Consider the following 27713-nt stretch of genomic DNA (forward strand, 5'->3'; position numbering starts at 1 on the left):
TTTGCTTTCACCTAGAAGATTATTAATTGTTTAAACAAGAGGAGAAGGCAGGCTCTCTGAGAGTTCATTAGACTGTGCGTTGAGAAAGAATGACATTTGTAATTTATTATTTAAGAAGAATGTTCTTTTAAAAATTATCTAAAGTTGTTAATATTCTCCAAGCTGTGTGTCTATTTAGCTCTGAAGCCTTGCAAACACGCTAGATGGAAGATGATGTTTTCTTAGCCTAGAATCCAGTGTGTGTTCAACTATCCCCCAGGGTCGCTTAGAAATCTGGCATGCTATTAAAAAGGGACTCCGAGCACCTCTCATGGGCATGCCTTTAAGACTCCAACCAGTACTGCAAAGTATACATACCGTTCTGAAGCTTGTGCTCTCCTCTTTCAGTTGATGCCTGAATCGCCGCTCTACACCAAATAGTTTTCGTTCGATTTAAATTTAAAAATCGCGGCTGCCATCTTGGCTCTGTTATAACTTCCGGGTCACCCCTGTCTTCTCTGTTAGAGAAGTGCATCACTGAATGAAGCAGGAAGAGGAAGTGACACGCATGGCCATTGCAAGAGGCTCCTCCAGTGGGGTGATAGCACGACTTTGTTGGAAGTCGTCTGGCTTAAAGGCATGCCCATGAGAGGTGCTTGGAGTCCCTTTGAAGGACCACTATTGCAAAAAATTGTAAAATCAAAAATACATGAAAACACATATACATAAAAAGTACATTTCTTCCAAAGTAAAATTTGCTATAATCACTGTTCTCCTATGTTGCGGTCACAGTATTGATTTATTATATTTATAAAGTGCCAACATATTATACAGCACTAGTAGGTAATAGAAATCGAACAGAACTGACATGTTTTGGACTAGCCCATCTCATCATGGGGGATTCTCAGGCTTTTCTTTCTTTGTAAAAGTACTTAGTGAATGGACGGCTACCTCTTTGTGTAGATCCATTCCAGGGAGTGCTTTTGTAAGGAATAAATGAAATTCTGAGAATCTTCCCATGAAGAGATGGACTAGTCAAAAACCTGTCAGGTCTGTCATATTTCTACTAACTCTACTGTACGTGACAGAAACATTGGAGAAAAGTAATTTATGCCTCATTTTACTCTGGAAGAAACATACGTCTTTGTATGTGTTTACATGTATTTTAAAGAGACACTGAAGCGAGAATAAATCTCGCTTCAGTGCTTATATTCAGCAGGGGCATGTGTGCCCCTGCTAAAACGCCGCTATTTCACGGCTAAATGGGGGTCCCTTACCCCCCAAATCCCCCCCTGCAAAATCAACGACCAACGTGGTCGTAGATTTTGCTGCTCTTCAGGCAGGGCTAACAGCTGCAGCCCTGCCTCACAGAGCCGTCTATCAGCAGCGCATCGCCCCCTCTCCCCCGCCACTCTCAGCGAAGGAAGACTGAGAGGGGCGGGGGAGAGGCGGAGATACGCGCTGACAGACGCGCGTGAGGCAGGGCTGCGGCCATTAGCCCTGCCTTAATGCGGAAGAGATCCCCCACTGCACGGAGGGGATTTGGGAGGTAAGGGACCCCCGTTTAGCCGCGGGATAGCGGCGTTTTAGCAGGGGCACACATGCCCCTGCTGAATATAAGCACTGAAGCGAGATTTATTCTGTTGTCCTCATCACAGGGGCTCCCTCCATACCCGTACGCATGCGGCTGCGCAGTAGGCAGCCACATGTGTATCTGTATGGAGAGAGCACCCTGTGATGCGGAGAATTGCCCGCGTCCGCCAGCCGACTGGCCGACTCGCGGCTATGACGGGACCCGGTGGCGGCGGAACCAGGCAGCAGAGGACGGCGGCGTGGGAGCGATCCGTGCGTATGGGGCTGGAGGAAGCCCCAGGTATGTATATTTAATCCTCTCTGGTTCCCTTTAACTCTTCCTGTACAGGAAATCTATATGAGACTCCTATTTGTTCTATTAATGTTTTATTTCTTTGCTGTACTACACATACAAATAATTATATCATAAGTTTACTTTCCCTAGATTTCATTTAAGCAAACCTGTAAGATTAGAAAACAAAAAAGGTACACAGTTAAGTCGAGGGAAGCCTCTGGAATGGATGGTCCCAGAGGCTTCCCATGTCCTTCTCTGCTCTTCTTGTTCGCCACTAAACACCCCTCCGTGTACTAGCCCAGCAGTACTATGCAGATTTGATCAGTGATAAAATATTTTGAAAAAAAACAACCTGTTTGCTTCCATGTTGATTATATGGATTTTCCACAATAGAGCTGGGTTGCGCTTCTTTCTCTTTAATGTTATTTTTTAAAAATCTTTGCCTTCTTTCTTTTTAGGGATCCCATTTGAGGGAGGCATCCGATGTCTATGCTGGAAGGTTTGTACCACTCAAAACTGTTAAAATATTAAATGTATAAAAAGTCACAAGAGCTCTCAAAACAGCCTACAACTTCTTGGGTCTGTTTGATTGCAGATTTTGCTGAACTATCTCCCCACAGACCGGCTATCATGGGATTCTGTACTGCAGAAGCAAAGGTGAGAGTACTGTGTGACCATGCTGTATCAGGCCAGGCCTGTATGTATGTGTGTGTGTACACACACACACACACCACACACACCACACACACACACACCACACACACACACACACACACACACACACACACACACACCGCAGGTATAGGTGCCCCCAGTATAGATTGATATGTATAGGTGCCCCCAGTATAGCTAGGCGTGGGTGGATGCTCACAGTATATCTAGGTATAGGTGTCCTCAGTATAGCTAGGCATGGCTCCCCCCAGTATAGCCAGGCATGGGTGCCCCCAGTATAGCTAGATATAGGCGCCCCCAGTATAGCCTGGCATGGGTTCCCCCCAGTATAGCTAGATATAGGTGCCCCCAGTATAGCTAGATATAGGCGCCCCCAGTATAGCCTGGCATGGGTTCCCCCCAGTATAGCTAGGTATAGGTGCCCCCAGTATAGCTAGATATAGGTGCCCCCAGTATAGCTAGATGTAGGTGCCCCCAGTATAGCTAGATTTAGGTGCCCCCAGTATAGCTAGATGTAGGTGCCCCCAGTATAGCCAGGCATGGGTGCCCACAGTTTAGTCAGGCATGGGCGCCCTCATTATAGCCAGGAGGGGGACACAGCGCAAAATGGGGGCGCATGCCCACACATAGCACCGGGAGGGGAGTCCACTCCCCCCCCCCTCCCTCACCTTAAGCTCCCCCATCAGCGCTTCCCCCTCCGACACTCATCAATAGCAGCGGTGGCATGGTAAAAGGAACGCACACTTACTTCTGCATTCCACGCCGGAGGTCCGGTCTTCTCCGAGCCTGACACTACTTCCTGATAAACAGGAAGTAGCATCAGCACTGATAGAGAAGGACCTCCGGCGTGTCGGAGGGGGAAGCGCTGACGGGGGAGCCCAAGGTGAGGGAGGGGGGGAGTGGACCCCCCCTCCCTGCCGCTATGTATGGGTGTGCTCCCCCGTTTTGCGTTGCGTCCCCTCCTGGCTGCGTACCCCCGTCTGTGGTCTCGCCTCCCCCCATGGGGTACACAAACTGCGTGTTGAGAAACACTGGCTTAGGGGACACCTGAACTGTGAGGGATTTGGAGGCAGTCGTGTTTATTTCCTTTTAAACAATACCAGTTGCCTGGCTATCCTGCTGATCCTCTGCCTGTAATACTCCTAGCCATGGACCCTGAACAAGCATGCAGGAGGTCAGATGTCTCTGATATTATTATATCTGACAAGATTAGCTGCATGCTTGTTTCTGGTGTGATTCAGACACTACTGCAGCCAAATAGATCAGGAGGGCTGCCAGACAACTGGTATTATTTAAAAGGAAATAAATATGGCAGCCTCCATATCCTTCTGGTTACAGATGTCCTTTAACTTACCTATGTTGCCGCCTATAGCTGATGCGGTTCACTCAAGTTCACATCACTCGCATGCTTCTTCCTTCAGGGTCTAAAGAAAGTAGCATGTAAGCGTTTTGGAACATGAGTGAACCGCATCGGCTATAGACGGGCGACATAGGTAAGTTGGCCCCCTGTCTGCCGCGGCCAGCAAGTCCTACTCTTAGTTTCAATTACGAGCAGCCAAGCTACCCATAGCTCACCTTTAGTTACACTAGTCTGACCCGGACAGAGACATACCTACAGACTGGCATACCTGATTTTTAATTTTTCAAAAAAAGGAACACAGCATAGTTATTTGTGTGCTTGGCACTGTACGTTCACATGTCCGTCTCATCAGGCCACATCACCTCGCGTATCCTTTAAGGGCTCTTACACAAGCGACCTGGGTTTGAATCTCCTTCCATTTCAGTAAAGAGGCTTCAGGCAAGAATCCCTAACACTGCTACTGCCTACTGAGTGCGCCCTAGTGGTCGCAACTCTGCTGCTTTGAGTCTGCCAGGAGAAAAGCGTGATAGAAATGTTGTTTGTCTTATCTTTATTATCATGTTGTTCAATTCCTAAATGGTCATTGGTTTTTGACTTTGACAAACTATATTCCCTTCCTGTGTTCAGGGATACTTATACCCACTTCCTAAAGGAGATGATCATTCAACCGGGAATCGCAAAGGCCAACCATGGCTTGTCCAGAGAAGATGTCACTCTGGAAGACCACGTAAGTTTAAATGCTTGTGCAGTGCAGTTCGTTGCTAGAAAAAAGATTAGACTGTCAAGGTGCTTACATGTGTTGTGTTGCTATGAGGGGACCTTTTTTCCATAAAGGTTATCATGCTGTGGCTGGCTAATGTTTTATAGCCGAGAGGACATTCTGAGTTTAGTTCCCCTTTAAAGGCGACCTTAACTGAATGGGGGGTAAAGAGTTTTACTTACCTGGGGCTATTACCAGCCCCCTGCAGCAGTCCTGTGCCCTCGGAGCCGCTCTGGAATCCTCCGGTCCCCCGCTGTCACTTAGTTTCGTTTTTGACGACTCACCAGTCGGCCGAAATGCGTATTATTGGACGCATTCCATACTGCAATTAGCGCTGTTGCGGACCGCAACGCATACAAAAATACGCATTGCCATATATCTACGCGTGCGGAATGCGGCCGTTGCGGTCCGCAACAGCGCTAATTGCAGTAGGGAATAATACACATGGCGGCCGGCCGACTGGTGAGTCGTCAAAAACGAAACTAAGTGACAGCGGGGGATCGGAGGATTCCAGAGTGGCTCCGAGGGCACAGGACTGCTGCAGGGGGCTGGTAATAGCCCCAGGTAAGTAAAACTCTTTACCACCCGTTTAGTTAAGGTTCTCTTTAAGCAACAGCTATTAAATGAACCATCTTGTGCAGTCAAAACCAGTGGGTGCCCCTCGGTGACTCGTGCTGTTTAATTAGCCGTACATTCATTTTATAGCCGTTTAACGGTTTATTTACTCTTACATGTTTTGCAGCCTCTTAATCCCAACCCAGACAGTCGGTGGAATACTTATTTCAAAGATAATGAGGTGCTGTTACAGATAGACAAGGATGTCAGGTAAGTGACATGGCTGCCATGTGATCCTTGTGGTAAAATTGGTTAATCAAAATTGAAGGGTTCCTTTACTTTGGGATTCATGTCACCCCCTATCGCTACCCCTCCTCAGTCCTGCAGTGGATCGCCTGTTTCCTTGCAAGAGCATGCACTGTAATCCACTTTTCTGATCCCTGGTTGTTCCCTGGACCACATCACCCACCCATATGAAAGAAATGGAGGGATGTTGAGTAGCAGGCAGACGCACAATATTCCACAATTTTCCACAATTCCAGGCCCTCACTGTGTCATTACTGTGTAGCCACGCCCACTGCCAATTGTGAAAATGGGAGGTTCATACCGGTAGCTGTAACAGCTATGCTCCGCCTCACCAGTAGATAGCCAATGGAAAAGGAATTGAAACAGTGCAAAACTGTGCAGGGAAATTTGGGCGCACCATTGTGCTGCCATAGGCCGTGATGTGAATTATGGCAATTGGACAGTAATTTGGGCGCTGTCAAAGGCGGATCCTAAATAACAATAAAAACAGCGTAATTCGTCCACCAGCAATAGCTGGCAGCCGAATTACGTCTTTTCCCTCAGTCCATGGCGGCCTGGAGGGGAAAAAGAAATTAACGCTGCTGGGTCTTTTGCAGGAGCAGGGTGAGCCTTTTTTGGGCGTCACCCTTTGTCCAAATTTCCTGGCACCGGTTTTGCATATATGCAAGTAGAATGCTCACCACACCTCTTCCCAGAAGAGACTATGGGAGGTGGGGTTGCTGTGATTTCAGCAGCCTTCCTCCAAAATACATCAAGAACTCAGCTGGAAGCCCCAGCGTTAAAGTGGACATGAACTCTTGCACAGCACACAATGAAAAGTTCTCATTCCACATATAAATGTTGTAGAAATCCAATGCTCTGAGCTATGTGTTTTTAAGCTACATCAGATAGTAATTAGCCTTATCTGTAGCTGTGAATGAGAGTGCTGGTTCTGCCTGTACAGGAAAAGACTGGTTAGTCTTGACCCTTTCTATGCTCCCTGAATATGAATCCAGTTAAAACTTCAGATTTTATTTTAGGATTTCAGTATATTGTAATGAAGTTTTTTCTTTTTCCCCTAAATGTCATAATGCTGTGGCTAATATTTTAGAGCAGAAAGGAAGTGATGAATTTAAATCTACTTCAAGGCATCACTGGAGCCCAGAGGGGATGAATATAGTGACTATTGGGTGGGCATCACCATGGTAGATGAGAATGTGGGAGGGAGATAGGAAATTCCCATAGTTAATGCACTTGGATGATGAAGGCAGATGTGGTTGTTAACTCTGATGTATGTGATCGTCCAGGAGACTATGTCCCGACTTCTCGTTTTTCCTGAATCCCACGGACTACCCCTGCCAGCTGATCATGGATCCCGAGAATGAGTACGAGACCCTGAGGAAGCGGGTGGAGCAAACCACACTAAAGTCTCAGACGGTGGCGCGGAACAGGAGTGGCCTCACTAATGTAAGAACCGGATCCGACTGGTCTTTCTGCATTTTTTTCACAATTACTTGCTGGGCTGTTGGAGAGACAGTTTCATGTTCTTCACCAGTGTGGAGAAGGTTGTGTAAAATCAATGCAGGGCGGAAAAACAAACTACAGCTTTTCTTCTTTCACCCAACTCTGACCCCTCATATCCAGCCATGCCACAAACAAACAAGAGACAATGGCTGTACATCTATACGGAAATCTGACATCATTAGTATCACCTTGGTCCTATGGGGGGGACTATAAATCGATTGATAGGTTAGTATTACTTGCATGAAATTAAAGGGAACCTAAGACTGGGGATATAAAAAACTATAAATATACCTGGGGCTTCCTCCAGGCTAATCGCTCCCTCGCCGTCCTCTTGCGCTGCCTGAATCCTCCGCAATTTGGCTGTAAAGTCCTTCGGTCTGGGGCGTACTGTGCAGGCGCAGAACGCTCCTGGTGACGGGAGTGCGCAGCTGTACTGCGCATCATTCGACTGGCCCGGACTGTAGGATATTTGGGGCAGATTTGCAGAGGATCCAGGAGAATGGCAAGAGAGTGATCATCCTGGAGGTTGGCTGGAGGCCATAGGTATGTATAATTTTTATATATCCACCCATCTCGGGTTCACTTTAATGAAATTACTTTTTTAGACTTAGATAAATCGGAATGTTAACTATTAGAGATTATCTGTTCTGTTAGGCGATTTCTCATCCAAAAAGAAAATATGCTCAATTTATCTGGTGGCCAATTTGTACTTCCCCACTTTGTTTGGGTCATGTGATCATGTCGCACTTTCCTGTGTCAACTGATCATAACCAGCCAATCAGAGAAGCACTAATCCGTCACCTGATAAATTGATCATGTGCTTTTCCCTAAATTCTTTTAGGAGAACTGATGGGGATGGATGTCTTCTGACTGCCTAAGAAACCCTCACAATTGTGTGATATTTAATCTAGGAACCCCTGCGCTAGTCAGTTTTGTGGACGCAGCAGGAAACCCCATAGGGAACAGTTCTCCAGTCGCAGTACCCTGCACAGTACAAAGCATTGTGATTGGCTGAATAGTGTGGGTGTAGTTTACTACAATCTATCTGAAACCTAGAAGCTTGAGAGGTTGCTGTCCACCTGATCACAATAGCAGAATTTCCCCATGAGGTTTCCTGCTGGGTCACCTAAACTAGACTGGAGCTGGAACCCCTTTCCCCAGCTTCCTTTCATTGCTCGTCAGAATAGGTGGAGGGTGTTAGTGGCTGTGATATCACATCCCCCCATCCCCCCCCCCTCTACCTTCTCATTGGTGGAGACGGAGAGGAGTAAGACACAATGCCTCTTTTCAGAAGTGATCATGTGCTGCATAGTCCTCCTATAGTAAACAGACTCAGCCAGCCAGAACTCAAGTGTGTTGGGGGGCGGCTGGAGGCCTTTGGTAGTGCTAGGAAGGGTGGGGGGAGGTGGTCCAAGTGAAAGGCATTAAGATTTGTTAAAAAGAATAGTCTTAAAGGGAAGGTCCAAGCAAAAAAAAAAATGAGTTTCACTTACCTGGGGCTTCTACCAGCCCCATGCAGCCATCCTGTGCCCTCGTAGTCACTCACTGCTGCTCCAGTCCCCCGCTGGCAGCTTTCTGACCTCGGAGGTCAGGGCCGAATTGCGTACATTTTTACACATTCCTGCTAGTGCAGGAACATTAACGCATACATTTTTACGCGTTAGTGGTGCAACGCGTAAATTTTTGTTCCTGCACTAGCTGGAATGCGTAAAAATGTATGCAATGTGTCCCTGACCTCCGAGGTCAGAAAGCTGCCAGCGGGGGACTGGAGCAGCAGTGAGTGACTACAAGGGCACAGGATGGCTACATGGGGCTGGTAGAAGCCCCAGGTAAGTTAAACTCATTTTTTTTTTTTGCTTGGACCTTCCCTTTAAAGAACAACATTGATCAATGGTCCAAATGGTTATTCAATATGAAAACATTACTCTATTGTGTTCCCTGCAGGTGAGTTCTCCTATGAAGACGTCAACCTCTCATTCGCTGAGTGATTTGGAGCCTCTGCCCAGTGGCTGCGAGGCTCATTGGGAGGTGGTAGAAAGAATTCTTTTCATTTATGCCAAGCTGAACCCCGGCATTGCCTATGTGCAGGGCATGAATGAGATTGTTGGCCCAATCTACTACACATTCGCCACAAACCCCAACAGTGCTTGGAAAGGTAAGCCCAGGCCCACTGCATTTATCCTATATTCTGATAGGGATATTTCACATTAATGTGTAGTCCTGTAATGTGTTCAGGGCAGGATTGCTGAAACCTTTTTAAAATGTTAGTGTACTTTTTATTTAAATGTGTATAATGTCTTAAAGTGTACTAAAGCTGTAAAAAATAAAGATTTAATACTCACCCGCAGCTTCATTCTTCAGTATTAACCCGTCTGAGTCCCATGCCGTCCTCCCGCGGTAAGCCCCGATAATAGGCTCAGTTGGGTCCACTAGACCCGGGCTGACGCGACTGAGCCAGTTACCGGGACTGATCGCGGCTGAACGACAGACTGCAGGAGGATGGTGAGGGACTTGCAGGTGCTTAAAGGGAAGGTTCAGGGAGGGTGGGTAAAAAATCAAAATCAATTTCCACTTACCTGGGGCTTCCTCCAGCCCGTGGCAGGCAGGAGGTGCCCTCGCCGCCGCTCTGCAGGCTTCCGGTGGTCTCCGGTGGCCTGCGCAGTAGAGCCCGGAGGACGTCCGATGACGTCAGCGCGCCGGCGTGGGACGCAGAAGTTCCGGGCCTTGGAGCGCAGAAGAGCCCGACCTGGCAGCCGGCCTGGCCAGGTCGGGTCGGCCACCGGAGACCACCGGGAGCCTGCGGAGCGGCGGCGAGGGCACCTCCTGCCTGCCACGGGCTGGAGAAAGCCCCAGGTAAGTGGAAATTGATTTTGATTTTTTACCCACCCTCCCTGAACCTTCCCTTTAACGTACTGATCTCTGCTTGAATACTTTTTGAAATTGTTAGCACAGTTGTAAGTTGACTCTCTCCACTCATTTTCCTTCCACTACTGAAGTGCTGATAGTATCTGTAAAGGTGGCCATGCATGATTCAATGAAAACGGAGAGAGTCCAGTTTTTTCAATAAAAGCAATCAATTTTATATAAAAAAAATGTATTGTTAGTGTCCCCCTTTTTTTTTTTGGTGTGGATTGATTTGATTTTTTTTATAACAATACAATCAACCAAGAAAACTGATTGACTTTAAAAGACCTGACGGTAGCCACATAAGAAACAGAGAAAAACAACACTGGAAAATTTGGCACACCATGCGCCGCCATAAGCTATGATGTGAATTACAGCTTTAGGCTAGTTACACACCAGGACGTTGCGTTTAGGGGACGTTATAGGGCACATAACATGCCCCTAACGCAATGCCTGGTGCTCTCTGGTGTGGACGTCGGAGTGAGCCGCGTTGTGCAGCTCACTGTGGCGTCCGTGATGCGTACTCTTGGACGCATGCGGCATCACGTGTTCCCGCCCGGCCAATCGCTGCACAGATCGGCCGCTCCAGGAAGTAAACACTGCATGTCACTGAGTGCAGTGAATATTAATTAGCCGTGTGCCCGCCGCTCTCCCCTCCTCCCCAACATGACTGAGCGTGTGCAAACAGTCTAACGCGGCTCAGCCGCGGAGAACGCACAGCATGCAGCACTTTGCTGCGTTACAATGTAACGCAACGTAGGCAGTGTGAACAGTCCACTTGTGTTACATTGCTGTGCGTTGGGGGAGCGTTACAGGCTGCACTAACGTGCACCTGTAACGTCCCTGTGTGGAAGCAGCCTTAGCGTCAGACAGTAATTTGGGCTCTGCTGAAGGATGGAGCCCAAATTATTTTCACCACTATCCACTGCAACCTGAAGGGGGAATAGTAATTAACTCTGCCAGGACTTTTGCATTTTTTGAAACCAAAAAAAAAAAATATCCTTAGTGGTGTGCCATTACACCAATGATTCGACAGTATGGATACATGGATATATGCATAAATAAATCATTTGAAGAGACCAAAATATTTTTTTTAAGGGTGAGCTTAAATATTTAATGTATCAAAATGTGCAGGTGCAGGTAGGTGCAAAAAGTCACATAGCTAAATCAATTGTTTAATAAGGCGACATCGTCGACTTGTTTCAGGTAGACCCTTCTTCAGGCCTTCACAAACAATTGTGTACATCTGCACCGTATAGAAAACAGATGTACCAACATCTGGACTACAAAGCCAGGAGTCACCACTTTCACTGTAAACAGACGCCGCAGACCAGGGAAGAGTGGATCTCCCCTGGTCTCTTCAAATGATTTATCTATGCATACAGTATATCCTTGTATCCATACTGCTGAAGCAGACTTTACACCAAACTTAGACTGTCATGGCTGCTGTTTAGAATTCAATCTTTAAAATGCAGCCCTTCAATAGAAAATAACAATGTGAGACTTCAGGAAAAGTTCCGTTTAACATTAGTACTACACATGCAGTTAATTATGGCCTACGTTTTTATTATTTAATTCCTGTTCACTTTAATCATGGCCCGGCTATGATGAAGAGCTGATAAATAAAGTCGAGATTGGATTCCCACTATAGATTGCAGACTCCTATTGTTCTGGTAATAGCACAGACAGACAGATAGGTTAGTGAAATAACAGTTGTGTGATTGCATCCGCGCGTACACACCCACGGCATGGAATTTGTCTAGAAAAATAAGGGTTGTCTATCAGTTTTTATACTTTGTTTATAAAGAACGGGTAAAATAGTATATAGTCTGTTCCACCCCAATCTATATATACAAAACAGTCCACAAGGAACAGCATCAGTCTTTTATTCTTCAAAAGTATCAAAGAAGCTTGATTGCAGTCATAAAAGTAAGGTATCCAATCTCAGAACCAACACATTGCCTGACACGTGTTTCATGGCCCAAGGCCGCTTCCTCAGAGGCAAACTAGTGTATCCAATCTGTTAAAAAATACATAATACACACACACACAATTTTTTTTATCGTCAGTACACCTACCCTGTATCAGTAGAGTAGAGATCAACCACAATCTAAAAATAATGCAATAAAAAGATGACAATAAGGCCTCCTAAGTACAATGCCCACATCTAGTATAGCCAATGTGAGTCAGACAGAATCCCTACAGTGTGACAGAGCAAGCCACAGTCTAAAAATAGTGATAAAGCGTCTGTATACTACATAACAGAGCCGCAATGAGCAACACAGTGCTCAGAAACAATATCTTATAAAGTACAAGTTGGAAAAGGTTCGGACCTACATAGGTCCAACATTATACCTATATGCAGATATACAGATGTACAGAAAAAAATGAAAAAGGGGGTTGGGGGTGAAGGGAGAGACAAGTGCGTCTACAATGAGCTCCCAGAACATGCACAAATGCAGCCCAAGAATTGCATAACAGACCCAGTACACTACTATGCCAAGAGAGTTTTTATACTTTGACAACCTAATAACAGACAATGTATACTAAATCCAGGTCGGGTTTGCTAGATTGCTTATATTCTTCAGCCTTGGATAACCCTGGTAAATCAGACCCTAACTGTGCAACTTCTGGCATGATTGGCATATTATGTACACCAATTAACACCTCAAACAAACAAACAAGAAGGTTACATATTTATTTAAAGGGAAAGTGAGACGAGAAGTGTCTCAGGTACCATACTTACCTGGGGCTTCCTTAAAGTGGACCTCCGGACTAAAAATCGACTCAGCAGCACTGAAAAGGCTTGGTGTTTCTTCAACAGTTTCACAGCATCAGAACTTTGTTTCTCTTATACAAGCCTCATTTTTAGCTGCACAGAAGAAAACTGCCCGGGCAGTTTTCCCCTTATGCTGTGCAAAGCATGATGGGATTTCTGATGTTGTTGTTCTCGTTCTGCTGTCTTTGTGCAATTTTTTTTTTTAATTTTGAATTTGACATTTGAAGCCTAGCGCATGCAGCTGGAAGGGGTTATCAGGACAAAGGACAGTTGGAACTGTGTCTCCTGCTCCTTGTCACCTCCTTTCAACCAAAAAGATGGCTGCCCCCATGACAAAGATGGCAGCCCCCATGAATCACAAACATTTGCCTGTTCTTTTAAAACAGGGTGGGTAAAAGATTATATTACCTACCTATTCTAATTAACATAACTAATGTAACTTAATAACAGTATGTTTGTTTAGGCTGAAGTTCCCCTTTAAGCCCCCTTAAAGCGGATCTCAGGTCCTGAACTCAGGATGTCCTCTCTGCTGTAAAAAATATGCAACAGCACAATAAACTTTTAACAAAAAACATTTCTTTGTTACAGCTGCTACAAATCCTAAAATAAATCCGCACTGTTTCTTCTTCCTGATTCATGGAAGCAGACATAGTGTTAACAACCTGTGCTTTCAAATTAGCTTATCTGCCATGGCAGTCATGTGAGACGGGGAGAGATCAAATCAAGTGTGATTAGACACAAATGAGGGGGTATTAAACAGGCTAAACTCTCTAAATAAATACAGGGTGCATTTATCTCTGTTTTCCTTCTGTCCTGTGCTAGAGTTCAGGTCCCTTTTAAGGCCGCTCGTCCCTTGCAGTCTTCCGGGTTGGCTCCGTTACCCCACAATTCAACCCGACAGCCTGGCCGAGTCGCGCTTCATCGTGCATGCCTGGCCAGGCAAACGCCTCAGGCAGCTGAGAGCATTCTGCGCTTGCGTAATACTACTTAACAGAATGCTCCCAGGGATGGGAGCACAGCAGTGGAACACGCCTGGCCAGGCCACGCATGTGTGACGAATCACAACTCAACCAGGCTGAATTGCGGGGGACCAGAGCCACCGGGGGAGACGGCGAGGGATGTACGGCCTTAAAGGGAAGGTCCAAGCAAAATTAAAAAATGAGTTTCACTTACCTGGGGCTTCTACCAGCCCCATGCAGCCATCCTGTGCCCTCGTAGTCACTCACTGCTGCTCCAGTCCCCTGCTGTCAGCTTTCCGACCTCGGAGGTCGGCGGGCCGCGTTGCGTACATTTTTACGCATTCCCGCTAGTGCAAGAACATGAACACATACATTTTTACGCATTACTGGTTCAATGCGTAAAAATGTACGCATTGAACCAGTAACGCGTAAAAATGTATGTGTTAATGTTCTTGCACTAGCGAGAATGCGTAAAAACCTACGCAATGCGGCCCGCTGACCTCCGAGGTCGGAAAGCTGACAGCGGGGGACTGGAGCAGCAGCGAGTGACTACGAGGGCACACGATGGCTGCATGGGGCTGGTAGAAGCCCCCGGTAAGTGAAACTAAATTTTTTTTTTTTTTTTGCTTGAACCTTCCCTTTAAGGGGGCTTAAGGAAGCCCCAGGTAAGTACGGTACCTGAGACGCTTCTCATCTCAGGTACACATTAAGTAGTGGGAATCGTCTGGACGGTCCAGCGGCTTCTCAGATCCTCCTGCAGTCCACCAGTGCAGGGTACCGCCATACCTATTAGACTCTGAGCAAGTTGAGTAGGTTTCTTCTGGCTGTGAGAGACAATAGCCGTGCCGTGTGTGGACATAACCAGTCCAGATGTGCTGATCCACGTCCGGGAGCTCAGCCAGAAGATGAAGAGAGACTCTGCTGCAATGCTGAGCCGATGAGGATCCAGCCTACGGGCCACATGCAGCCCACCAAGACTTTTGTGGTGGCTCCCGGCTCTCTACATCCATTAATTCCATCAATTCCATGTAGACTGTAGCTGCGGTGACCACCTTGTTTCGTCGCTTTGCCTCCCCCCTTTACTCGCCTGTAGGCTATCAGTCACCACTGTAGCAGTAGCATCCACTGATTAGCCACTGCCACTATGCAAGCCACAGTAATGGCCATCAATTAGCAGCTGCCACGGTGTCGGTAGCATGATGCCTGCATACTGAAAGGGACATGCTAACTGCACACGGTATATGGGTTTTTCCCATAGAAATGTTTTATTTGACAACATGGTACAGTGTGCCCAATGGCAATCAGCAAAAATTGTGTTTAATTTCGCTAAGTTTGGCCCCCTAGCACTGTCAAGAATAGCAATAGGGTCCTTGGCCTAAACTAGAACATCCAGAGGCATCCAAATACTGAGGTAAGTATCTATGGTAACATTTTATTTTTAACCATTTCAGGTGTACTTTAACCACTTCCCGCCAGCCCATTGGCGGTGGAAAGTGGCCGTGCACGTGTACGATTCCGATTGCCTGTTCTGCAAAACAGATCATTTTAAAATGCCTGTTTTGCAGGAACTATATCTAGTTACTGTACTTTTTACGGTACCTGAAGCGATATAATGTATTTATTTTTTTAAACTGCTTTTTTCCCCCTCTTGAAACAGAGCATGCAGAGGCCGACACTTTCTTCTGTTTCACCAACCTAATGGCTGAAATCCGGGACAACTTCATCAAGAGCCTGGACGACTCCCAGTGTGGGATAACATCTAAGATGGAGCGAGTGTACTCCATGCTGAAGGAGGAGGATGAGGAGCTCTATCTGAAGCTGGTGGGTGCATTGAGGAAGTTCATCACCATACTGCAGCTTTATTAACCTCCCTGGCGGTATCCACGAGTCAGGCTTGGTGTGGAAAAAAGTGGCTAGGAGCGAGAGTGACTCGTGGTAGCTGCCAGGAGCCTTGTGCAGAGCATAGTGTGCAGCGGGCATTTTAACTCGTCTCCCCCAGGATCCAGATGCCGGCAGCCATTCTCCTTCCTTCCCTCGAAGTCTCTACATCCCCCGGTGCGATTGCCAGCTGACGTCATGACGACAGCCGGCGATCTCCCCACAGGGTTACAGCACCACCCAGAGGATGGAGGGAGAACTGCAGCGCTGGATCCCAGGGAGGCGAGTAACGGGCAGCAGGGGTTGCTGCAGACTCTCTAGCAGCATGATTTTTTTTCCTTTTTTTAGAGTCTTAAAATCTGCAAAAAAAAATTGCACCACTTTTAGACCCTAAAATCTGGAAATAATCATACTGCCAGGGAGGTTAAAGAGGGACTTTAACCGAGAATAATCGGTAGCCAATAACCCCTTTCCCATGAGGAATCTTTACCTTTTCTCGAATAGATCATCAGGGGGTCTGTATGGCTGATTGTTGATTAATGAATGGGAACTTTCGTTCCCATTCATTCATCTCCCCTCAGGCCCCTGGCATCAATGTGATGCCTGCGTCACTTCAAAAGTAACACATTACATCCTATTTGTGCACTTATAGTATGCTAATAGAAAATAATGTGCAAGGACATTTTGTGACCAAATAGTAAAATTACACCTACATACATTAGGGACTGAATGTTTTTTTTAATATGTATGTAAAGAGGGTATATTACTTTTAAATTATGGGCTTGTAAATAGTGATGAATGTAAAACTGAAAAAATGCACCTTTATTTCCAAATAAAATATTGTCTCCATACATTGTACTAGGGACATAATTTAAACGTTGCAATAACCGGGACAAATGGGCATATAAAATGTATGGCTTTTATTCACAGCTAGAACATTTTATTTTAAAACTATTAATGGTTGAAAACTGAGAAATAATGATTTTCCTATTATTCCCATTAAAATGCATTTAGAATAAAATACTTAGCATAATGTACCACCCAAAGAAAACCTAATTAGTGGTGATAAGTAGTGATAAAGTTATTGGGGAATGAATGGAAGAAGCGCTGAAATGTGAAAATTCCTCTCGTCTATAAGGTGAAAAATACCAGGGGGCTGAAGTGGTTAAAGAGACACTGAAGCGATTAATTTTGCCCTTTTTACCTTATAATTCGCTTCAGTGCTCTAAGCACAAGTAGACCGCCGTGTCCTCGCATCTAAACGAGGGCTGCAGAGCACCCAAATCCCTGTTCAAACATCCACGACCAACTTGGTCTTGGATTTTGCTGCGCTGAGAGACAGAGCTATCTGCTGTAGCTCTGCCTCTCTTGCCGTCAATCGCCGCGCGGATCTCCGCCTCTCCCCGCCCCTCTCTGTGAAGGAAGAGTGAGAGGGGCGGGGAGAGGCGGCGATGCGCCTCGATTGACATCAGGAGAGGCAGAGCTGAAGCTGAAAGCTCTGCCTCTTGCGGAAATGCCAGCCAGATTGCCCCCTGGGGTTTACTTATGTTGAGAGCACTGAAGCGAATTATATGGTAAAAAGGGCAAAATGAATTCGCTGCAGTGTCTCTTTAAAGTACATACCATTATATTGGGGTAACGAGCTCCACTATAGTGGTCGCAAGGGTTTATTTTCTTCCTTCAGTAACCAGTGTTCCTATATCTGTCCCCCCTTTCCTTTCCCCTTGTTAATTATTATGTTCAGGTATGCTTCAGCCCCCCCCTTCCAATTATTGCGGCAAGCAAAACTGAGCACCTAGGTGCTGCCAAGTTAACCAAATATGTAAATTGAACCTTCCCCTAAGGTAGCTGTAATCTCATTAATGGACTACATCTCCCTTTATGCACTGCATATCTATTTTGAGCTGTGATACTGCGGCACAGGCGCAGCCAAAATGGAGGCTATAGACTAGGAGGGGGCTAGGAAGCAGCCCCCCCACCGTAGGTAAGTAAATGCACACTACTCCTCCCTCTCTCCTAAAGCCCAATCCATTTACGAAACCCCCACCACCACCTCTCCATGTGCATTAGTGCAGAGTGAGCTAGTGTATAGTGGGAGCCACACACTTATTCCAACGCTGGGCATACGCAGAGTATGGACCAGCTGTAGCTACACTGTGTACAGGGATTTCTAGCAGTCTGCAGTGCCACCTTGTGACGTGTTTTTGTATTTGCAGCAAGAACAGAACATCAAGCCTCAGTTCTTCACCTTCCGCTGGCTGACCCTGCTGCTGTCTCAGGAGTTTGTGCTTCCTGACGTCATCCGCATCTGGGACTCTCTGTTTGCAGATGAGAACAGATTTGACTTCCTCCTGAAGGTCTCCTGTGCCATGTTGATGTAAGTGCCGGGTGAGCTCTGGGGCTCATGGTGGCTCGATGACTGCGTTGTTGGGCATTTTAAAGCTTTATCGGAGTTGTGGCGAGGTCTGTGAGTAAATAGAATCATTTAAAGCAATTGTGGAACGAGAAAAAAAACGTCATATACTTGCCTATGGAGAGGAAAGGCTCTGGATCCTGTAGAGCCTTGCCTGTCTGTTCTCGATGTTCTCCTCCCAGTGCTGTCCCCTATTTTGTGCCTTCCAGAGCCCTTGGAGGCTTCAGGAGCAGTCTTGTCCCCCGAGCGCTGCTGAAGATGGGCAGCTCCATACTGGCAGTACAGAGCACTCTGGTATGAGTGCTCCTGAAGCCTTCTAAAGCTCCCCAAAGGCATAAGCTCAACCAGGTGATCGAATACATGCAATGAGGGTGACCACGCCGGGATGAGGACCCCGAGAGAGAACTGGGAAGGTTCTATAGCAGCTGTGGGAACACTATGGCGCGCTATGAAGCCGGCTCGTCACTAAAGGGCTTGATTCCTCCCCTCCATCTTTTCAAAGTTACATGCAGCACGCAACAACACAAGGCACTCACCCAATCACTAGTTCCAGCTGCAATCTCCATGGCAATGGCGACGTCATGTGACATGCCATCAGTATGCATCAGCATGCCACATAACGCCACCGTCGCCATGGAGATCACCACTGAAACAAGTGATTGGATGAGTTGCACCCAATCATTCCTGATTTGGAGGGAGAGAGACATAATAGGAGTGGGCTGCATTCCAGAGGAATGCGAACCGATCGAGGAAAACTTTGCCCACCCTTGCTTTATAGGATCCAGAGCCTTATTCAATGTAAATATCAGGGCTGTGGAGTCGGTACAAAAATCTTCCGACTCCTCAGTTTATGAAACCACTTACTCCGTCTCCAAATCCGACTTTGGGTACCCAAAATGGCTCTGACTTCTTAGTCTAATACTTACCAGGGCTGCGGATTTTGTACAAAATCATCCGACTCCAACTCCTCAGTTTATGAAATCACTGACTCCGACTCCGGGTACCCAAAATTACTTTGACTCCGACTCCACAGCCCCGGTAAATATTGCATCTGGTATGGCCTCTGTTTTGTTGCAGTCTGGGGCTGAGTTATTGAAGTCTATTCTTTATAGATTAGACATTGAGTTTGATAAAAACTTGGAATTTATGAAAAACTAAGGTATTTTCAGTCAGTTTCTGTTATTGTCTTTTATGCAGTAATGATTGGATAGGGTGTTATTATATCAACCGGTACAGAGCTCGATCGATATATATATATATATATATATATATATATATATATCTATCACAGCAATACAAATGTATTGGTGTCTTGATTGATGTTCAGTCAGATTTCTACTGAAACCCGATCAGTATCAAGTGATGCCAGCTGATAAAATTATTAATAACCTTCAATCTGTTTTTTTTTAAACAGGTATCCATGAAATACAAGGTCAAATTGTAGTGACCTTGAAGCATACCTGAAGTGAGAGAGATATGGAGGCTGACACATGTGTTTCCTTTTAAACAATGTGGATTGCCTGGCTATCCTGCTGATCCTCTGTCTCTAATACTTTTAGCCACAGACTCTGAACAAGCATGCAGATCAGATGTTTGACTGAAGTCTGGCTGGATTATCTGCATGTTTTTTCTGGATACTTATATGAGAGGGAAGCCTCTGGATCAGGGGTGTCAAACAAATACAAAGTGGGCCGAAAATGAACACTGGGCCAACCTCAATTTCTAATGGCCACTTTCCTCCCTTATAAAGTTCTCAGATGTCTTATGCCCCCCCCCCCCAACCCCTTTGCAGTTCCCTGGTGCCTAGTGGTCCTCCTTCCCCTATCCACTTTTCCTAGTGTCTGGTGTTTTCCCCCTACCTCCCCCATATGGCTTCCCTGGTGTTCTAGGGCTTCACCTCCAATACAGCTTCCCTGGTGGTCTAGAGTGGGCCAAACATAATGCAAAGTGGGGAAACCACTTGAGTGCCAAATGTAATGGCGTCGAGGGCCAGATTTGGCCCGTGGGCAGGAGTTTGACATGTATGCTCTGGATCCTACAGATGCTTGCCCTGTCCTCCTCAGCCAGCACGGTCCAGCGACGAGACCCCCAAAGCGCGGCCTTCCTGTACCTGCCCAGTAGCACGGAAAAAGCCGGCCTTGATCGAGCCTGGGCTATTTCATAGGCGCAGACTACTCCTGCATGCGCAGTAATTTGGACCTAATCGAGCTTGGCTTTTTCTGAGGGAGCCCAAGAGAGTCTGTGCTACTAAAAATGTGCTAGCTGTGAACAAGCAGATTTTCAAGTATCCCAGTGATGATACGGGCTGGTAGAGGAAGACGGTGGAAGTCACTCTAGGATCCAGAGGCTTCTCCCTCTCAAGGTGAGTACCGCATAGTGGACATTTTTTTCTTTACAGGTTCACTTTAACCCTTCAGCGGCCAATTTAATGAGAGGCTTGCAAGGGCTCCAGGCCAATTTATTTTAGCACTTTTTTTTAAATCTCTTATTTGTTACATTTCCTTGCTAATTAGTACTGCTGTAATGTGTATTTATAGCCACTTGTCACTAGGGGGCAGTGTAAGACAATAACAGAGGACTTCTGCTTTCAGTTTCTATATCCTCTGCTAGCAGAGAGACATCACATTATTCCAAGAATTTACAGCAAGAGTTCTTAAATGAGGTAATTCCTCAGAAGCTGCTTATGGGTTAAAAGAAAATACATTTATATGGTAGCCTCCATATACCTCTCAATTCAGGTTTCCTTTAAGACCAATATGAAACAGCGGTGGAGCATTTGCTGCAGAGCAATTGAATCCTTGTTTTCTTCAGTAGTCAAATCGTGATTGGTTGCTCTGGGTAACGTCTCCAGTTTGTTTTGCGCCTGTCTTGCAGTGTACAGTACAAATTGCATTTTCCCACGATTGCCGCTTTTCTAAATTTGGCTGCTAAATGCTTTGTTATTCAGATTAATCCGTGACCAGTTACTGGAAGGAGACTTTACAGTGAACATGAGGCTGCTCCAGGTAAGAATTACGATACTTAGGGAAAAGTAAAAGGTGAATTCTACCTGCATGCGTGATGATAGGTGAATATAGTGTATAGAAGAAAAGTGCTGGACGGTGAACCTTTTTCATGGGGCAGATGCGCTTGCCACTGCAGTAGAGCTTGCTTCCTCTCCCTTCTGGATTTGGCGGGTGGGTGGGGTCAGTGAATTGTGACCATGTGACACCCAAAGCAATATAGATGCCTAATGACATTTCCTATCATCCCTGCAGTACGGTAGAAATCCGTTTTGTGGTGGCCATACATCTCTCAACTTGGCCGATAGATCATCTGATTCGATAATTGTAATTGAATCGGATGAAAATCGGTGCTACCAAGAGCATGCCCAATCAATAATGCGACCAATTTCTAACCCGGAATTGGTTGCATGTATTGATTGGACATGCTGCAAGATGTCTGGCCCTCATGGTCAATCAATCAATGGTGTAGGCAATGGAGGACTTAAGCTTGTATGGATAGGTGCACAGCTGCAGGCAAGCAGAGCTACAAAATAAGCCTTTGAATTTAAAAAGTTCAATTCCAAAGGTCATTTTTACATTGGTCAACATGTTTGTTTTGTTCAAATTGCCTCCTCCAGTTTTAGGTTTAGTTGTGCACTTGCCCCCACAGGCTCAGGACTACTAGTAGAGTAGTTTCTTGTGTACAACTGATGTCTTATGATGGCTCGCTATCTGCTTGCCTTGAACAGCAAATCTCTGTTCTCATCTAGAGAGGATGTTTACTACTTCAATAGAGGCATGATGTAGTTTGGCATTTATTGTTCTTCCTAGTTTGTTTGTCAGATGGTCATACCTTACTGACCCACCCATCGGCTTCTTCCAGAAGGTAAAGGATGAGAGCTGCAATGGAGTATTCAGACCCATTAAAGTGGGCCCAAAATTCTTGCACGGGACATAATAAAAAGTCTTCATTCCACATATAAGTTGCTTAAAAGTGCAATGCTTTACTTATAAATTTGCTGCTGTGTTATTTTATTTAAACAGTCTTATCAGTAGCTGTGAATACTCTGCCTGGAAAGTCAATCCTAGTTAAAGTGAACCTGAAGGGGAAAAAGTGCCCCTAGGAGGTACTTGCCTAGGGAGGGGGATGTCTCTGGGTCCTAAAGAGGCTTCTTCCATCCTCCTCTGCAGAGAGGATCCAGTGCTGGGACCCCTGAAAGTCCGCTTGTTACCGCTGCGCACAGACGCATTAGCGGCCATCTTCTCAGAAATAGCTGAGCCCGATTGGGTCTGCTCCACTGTGCAGGTGCGAGCGGTCTGTGTCTGCAAAGCAGAGTGGCCCCGATCAGGCTCAGCTATTTATGCTGTAACTTGAGCAGGAAACCGCTACTGATCCTGCACAGGCAAATGTAAATATTTATGTCTGTGCGGGGGTGACAGTGCTGGAACGAGCTGGCTGAGGAGAATAGCTTCCCCCTCCCTAGTTAAGTATCTGCTTTTTTTGTTTTTTTTTTTTGTTACAGGTGTCCTTTAAAGCTTTCGGTATTTTTTTTTTCTTTTTTTAGGATTTCCATAAATTGTAATTACATTTTTTCCCCTGTAAAGGTTATCGTGCAGTAGCTAATCCTTTAGAGCAGAGACGAAATTCTGAGTTGAGTTCCACTTTAACCTCCCTGGCAGTAACCCCGAGTCAGGCTCAGGGTTGGAAATCCACAGCTCAGAGCGGTAACCCCGAGCTAGACTTGTGGTGACTGCCGCGAGGTGTATGCAGAGTATAGTGCAGCGGGCGTTTTCACTCCCCTCCCTTGGGATCCTGATGCCGGCAGTTATTCTTCTTCCTGTCCTCTGAGGCTCTGCAACCCCCTGGTGAGATCGCAGCCTGTCATGACGACAGACGGCAATCTCACTATAGGGTACAGTGCCACCCGAAGGACGGAAGGAGAACTGCAGCGCTGGATCCCAGGGCGGTGAGTAAGTGCAGGAGCTGCCTCAGGCTTTCTGGCAGCATAATTGTTTTGCGGTTTTAGGGTCTAAAAGCCTGCAAAAAAAATGCACCGCTTTTATACCCTAAACTCTGAAAATAATCATAACACCGGGGGGTTGATTCTACCCCCCCCCCCATGTTGCTTCTGTGCATTGTCTCTATTTATTTGTCTACCTTAAAAATTAGCTTTGTTCAATTTTTTGTGTATGTGGGTGGGGGGATATAGAAGATTTGTGTTGGCCTGTATGTTGGTCTATAATAGGCTTTCTCTATTACCCTACAGGACTACCCTCTGTCAGATGGTGATGTCCTGCCCATCCTGAAAAAAGCGAAGGAACTTCAGGATTCCAAATAAGGGTGGGGGTGTACCGGACTCTGCTCTGGGCGGAGCCATCCTGGCTGACACTCCGCATGGTCACTTGGACACTTTGCTCACTTCAGCCTGGCAGGTTCAGCAGCTCAGTCACTGCTGATATTGGCTTAGGTGGGGACAGGTCAACTACCCCTGCACACTTGTGTTACATGGACAGACATGTTCAGTGAAGTGTTACCGTGTCAATCATGCCTTGAACACTCCTGATTGAGGGACTTTCCTTGTGGGCGCTTGGCCGGGACTCGCCATGCTCCCCCACGTGCCTCCGTTTCGGCCTTTTCACGACTAGCCATTGCACTATAGACCTTTTTGACCTTGAAGTGGCTTTTGTGAAAGCATGTTTGGCACCTTGAAGTGCTCATCAGTGTATAACAGGTAATAGATGGCTGGTAGTGATTAGTTGGCATCGCCCGGCTGCTGAAGGGAACGCCCACGGTGGATCTAAGCTGCCTCGTCGCTGTGGCCCTGGGGCCACTGCCTGTAAAGTATTTCTTGATTTAAAGATCATGTTTCATTTCTTAAAAGAATATTTTACTTAGATTGTGTAAGGGCCAATTATTTTATGTGTTTTGTATTACTTTTTCTATGTATGCTGTTTCTTTTGAAACTGTTCCAGTGAAGTAAGGAATTGGACAACTTAGGTACTTGTATATCTAGCCAATCTGCAAGCTCCAGCATAAAGTTTTGTTCAGTAATTGTTACAGTGCATCAGGGGTCAGGTTCGATCTTAAAACACACACGAGGTGACATGTGGCATGATGAAATAGAATGTGTATGTACAGTGGCAAGCACACACATAACTAGGCTGTGTTCCTTTTTTCTTTCTCTGCCTGAAAGAGTTAAACATCAGGTATGCAAGTGACGATCTGTCCGGGTCGGGACCAGGTTAGACCCTAGTGTTGCCTGCATTGATAAGGAACCACAGCCATAAAACACTTTCCTGTCTGTAAATTGCTTCGGAGAGCAGGAAATAAATAAATAGGGTCAATAGTTCACAGATTTTACCTCTGGCGTACTTTAATGAATGTGTCATTGAGAAGACCACGAAACAGTTAAAACTGTAAACTGTAAAAACTTAAAAAGTAGATTTAAATATAAATAGAAGTGTGGGATATCTTAAAAAAAGGTCATGTTTAGGAAGAGGAGGATAGATATAATTGTTTATCTCATCAGTTTATGTTTATCTCAGATGTGGTTTAAGATGGCCATTAACAAAACCATTCTTCGAACAATCGATTATCCGATTCGATCATAATATCGATCGTTCGGACCCAATAACAGAAGTAAAGCTGGTATCCAGTTCAATCATCAATTAATGGAATGGATCTGAAAAATGGATCGATTTGATCAATGTTCGGATTGAATTGGAGAATGGATTGTCCGAAGAATTGTACTTGCCACTTTAATAATGATTTTCTGCAGAAAGATTCAATATAATCGCACAGCACTGGTCACCTTGATTTCTGTAGAGGAATGTTATTTAACTGTATCATACTTATTTGTTTTCTTTTTAGTATCTTTCATAAACTACCTGATTCCTATATGTGGATGATGTACACTGCTGATGTGGTACAGGACTAGTTTAAAAGAGGAGAGAAAGAGATATGATTGTTCCCATAGCAACCAATCAACATTTCTTTCATTGTCAAGTCTACACTCAGGGCCTGAACACACTTAACACCCGAGGTGACGTGACATGATGAGATAGACAGGTGTATGTACAGTGCCACGCACACAAATAACTAGGCTGTGTTCCTTTTTTTTCTTTCTCTGCCTGTAAAACACTAGGTATACAAGTGACAGTTCCTGTCCGGGTCAGGACTGGGTCGGACTATAGTGTAACCCTCACTGATAAGGAATTAAAGCCATAAAACACTTTTCTGGCAGAAAATGGCTTCTGAGAGCAGGAAAGAAATAAAAAGGTTCAATAATTCATACATTTTAGCTTTGGCATACTTCAATGAATGTGTCATTGAGCAGAGACAAACTTAAAAAGTAGATTTAAATATAAAATAAAACTGTGGAGTATCTAAAAATTGCATTTTTAAGACGAGGAAAATAGATACAATTGTTTATCTCATGTTTATTTTCACCTCGGGTGTCTTTTAAGGTGCCCATACATCTAGCGACTTGGTGGCTGATCGACCATCTGATTCGATAATTATTATTGATTCGGATGAAAATCGGTGCCGCCAAGTGCATACCCGATCGATGATGTGACCAATTTTGTGCCGATCTTCTCGATCAAACATGCTGCAGGATGTCGGGCCATCGTGATTGGGCAGGTGCGCGGAGGTAACATACGATATCAGGACAAGTGATGAACGCAACAAATCCCCCAATGCTGTCCCCACTAATGTGCAGCAGCGTTCAATGTTCAGCAGCGGAAAGCAGTATTTTACCAATTTGGTGGAAAGTTGCTATTGGGGAACGTGCAATGGAATGAGGGGACCGGGAGAGGAGAAGGAAGGCTCTATAGGACCCAGAGCCTTCCCTCTCCTTAGGCAAGTTTCTGGTTTATCTTTTTTTCTAGCTGTTCCCATTAACTTTAGCTTTTGTTTAAAGCTGAACACTAACTAACCACTTATTGTACAGGTGATGTACAGCAGATGTGAAATATGTATATTACTACCAATAGATTTGTAACAGTGTCCAGGCGGCCCTGTGGATTTGTGCTGCTCTGCTAAGGATTCCAGATCTTACACCAGCTGTTACAGTTGTGAAAAGAAAATGTACATAATGCTATTTATACCTGTGGTTACAGCAGACCTAAACATCTCCACCTCATCCAGGCTTGCATTCAATAAAGAATGATCAATTATGTTTAGGAATATAGTCAGGGATTGAATGCCAGGCTTGGGGTGCGTACACACGCACAATGATTGTCACCCGAAAGAATCGGTACTCGATCCCTAGGGGTGACAGTTTGGAGGCTGAGTACTGTACAGATGCCTCACTCTACTATAGCAGAGCTATTGTACTGTCTTTATGGGGGCAGGTCACTTAGTGGTCACCTAGGACAGCTGTACACACACTAGCTTCTCGCCTGAGATGCCCACAAATAGCCTCCCTATTGTAGAGTGTGGATGCAGCTTTATTAGCATTGCACAGTGCTGTCATTTTTCTAAAGGACAACTGTAGGGGAGTTGGGTAAAATGAGTTGACATTAAAGTCGGAAAACCACTGTGCCTGCACGGCTGTGTCTTCGCTCCCGCTGACGTCACCAGGAGGGTACTGCACAGGCACAGACCGTACTGTACAAAACAAAATTTCCACTGCGCTCCAACTTGAACTTCCAAAAGGTCTGTAGTTAATCACTTTTGAGTGCTGCTCCTAGATTACTCTGGGACCACAGTAAATGGCTGGTAGGCAGAAAAAAGGTAGGGAAAAAAAGAGCGCTCTCTAGTGCATTAACTATTTTAATGTAGCTTCATACGCAAAATGTAAAAATAAAACTCACAATGCAAATCATTAAAACATCGCATATCACACAACAAGTGTTTCATCACCGCTTCCTGCAGATGGAAAGCCTACTCTGGTCGCCTCAATACTGTGGCCAGCAGTGATTGGAATCCGGAGTTCCGGTAGCGCCAGCGGGAGGAGGAACACGGCGATCCCGCCGTGTTCCTCCTCCCGCTGGCGCTACCGGAACTCCGGATTCCAATCACTGCTGGCCACAGTATTGAGGCGACCAGACTAGGCTTTCCATCTGCAGGAAGCGGTGATGAAACACTTGTTGTGTGATATGCGATGTTTTAATGATTTGCATTGTGAGTTTTATTTTTACATTTTGCGTATGAAGCTACATTAAAATAGTTAATGCACTAGAGAGCGCTCTTTTTTTCCCTACCTTTTTTCTACAGACCGTACTGTGCCTGTGCAATACACTCCTGGTGACGTCAGAGGGAGGGTGGGTGCGGCTGCGCAGGCGCAGTGGTTTTCAGACTTTAAAGTCGGAAATTCCAAAAGTGAACAGGAGGCGGGGCCCGGAGCATCAGTGAGAGGCTGCACATGCACAGGATGTCTGCGGGGGACTATTAGAAGCCCCGGGTAAGTTCAACTCATTTTCCCCTGACCCTCCTACAGTAGTCCTTTAAGGGCGTGAACTTGATTACAAGATGACTCATTAATGAGTTGCTAAACTAACCTGTCTAATGTGCATGCAGGGGAGGGGCTTTGCCTTTGCTGTTTCAGCTGTAAAAGCTGCTCATGCTAGTCTTCCTGAATCACAGGAAATGGATGGGCAGAAGGCTAGATCTTTTGGCTGATAATTTATTTCACATGTAGAGTAGCTCAGCTTAAGGTGCCCATTAATGATACAATCTTGATTGTACAGTCTTACCACGTCTGTTATGAGGGACTGCTTAAAGAGGAACTGTAACGACAAAACGGCCCCTGGGGGGTACTCACCTCGGGTGGGGGAAGCCTCCGGATCCT

The 27713-nt window shown here is 45.7% G+C and overlaps 1 protein-coding gene across 2 annotated transcripts in view; it reads left to right on the forward strand.

Moving 5' to 3' along the window:
- Positions 1-26656, forward strand: part of TBC1D13 (TBC1 domain family member 13) — a 43975-nt gene extending 17319 nt beyond the window's left edge. For both annotated transcript variants that reach the window (XM_068248518.1, XM_068248517.1), the window contains exons 3-12: positions 2305-2345; positions 2442-2503; positions 4506-4605; positions 5381-5463; positions 6786-6945; positions 8947-9157; positions 15302-15465; positions 17739-17899; positions 20883-20940; positions 23187-26656. In XM_068248518.1, the coding sequence (XP_068104619.1) occupies positions 2305-2345; positions 2442-2503; positions 4506-4605; positions 5381-5463; positions 6786-6945; positions 8947-9157; positions 15302-15465; positions 17739-17899; positions 20883-20940; positions 23187-23258 (1112 nt within the window). In that variant the 3' untranslated portion in view covers positions 23259-26656. The remainder of the gene's footprint in view (positions 1-2304; positions 2346-2441; positions 2504-4505; positions 4606-5380; positions 5464-6785; positions 6946-8946; positions 9158-15301; positions 15466-17738; positions 17900-20882; positions 20941-23186) is intronic.
- Positions 26657-27713: the final 1057 nt, after the last annotated feature.

This window comes from Hyperolius riggenbachi, chromosome 8 (genome assembly GCF_040937935.1).
Source record: "Hyperolius riggenbachi isolate aHypRig1 chromosome 8, aHypRig1.pri, whole genome shotgun sequence".
Lineage (NCBI taxonomy): Eukaryota > Metazoa > Chordata > Amphibia > Anura > Hyperoliidae > Hyperolius > Hyperolius riggenbachi.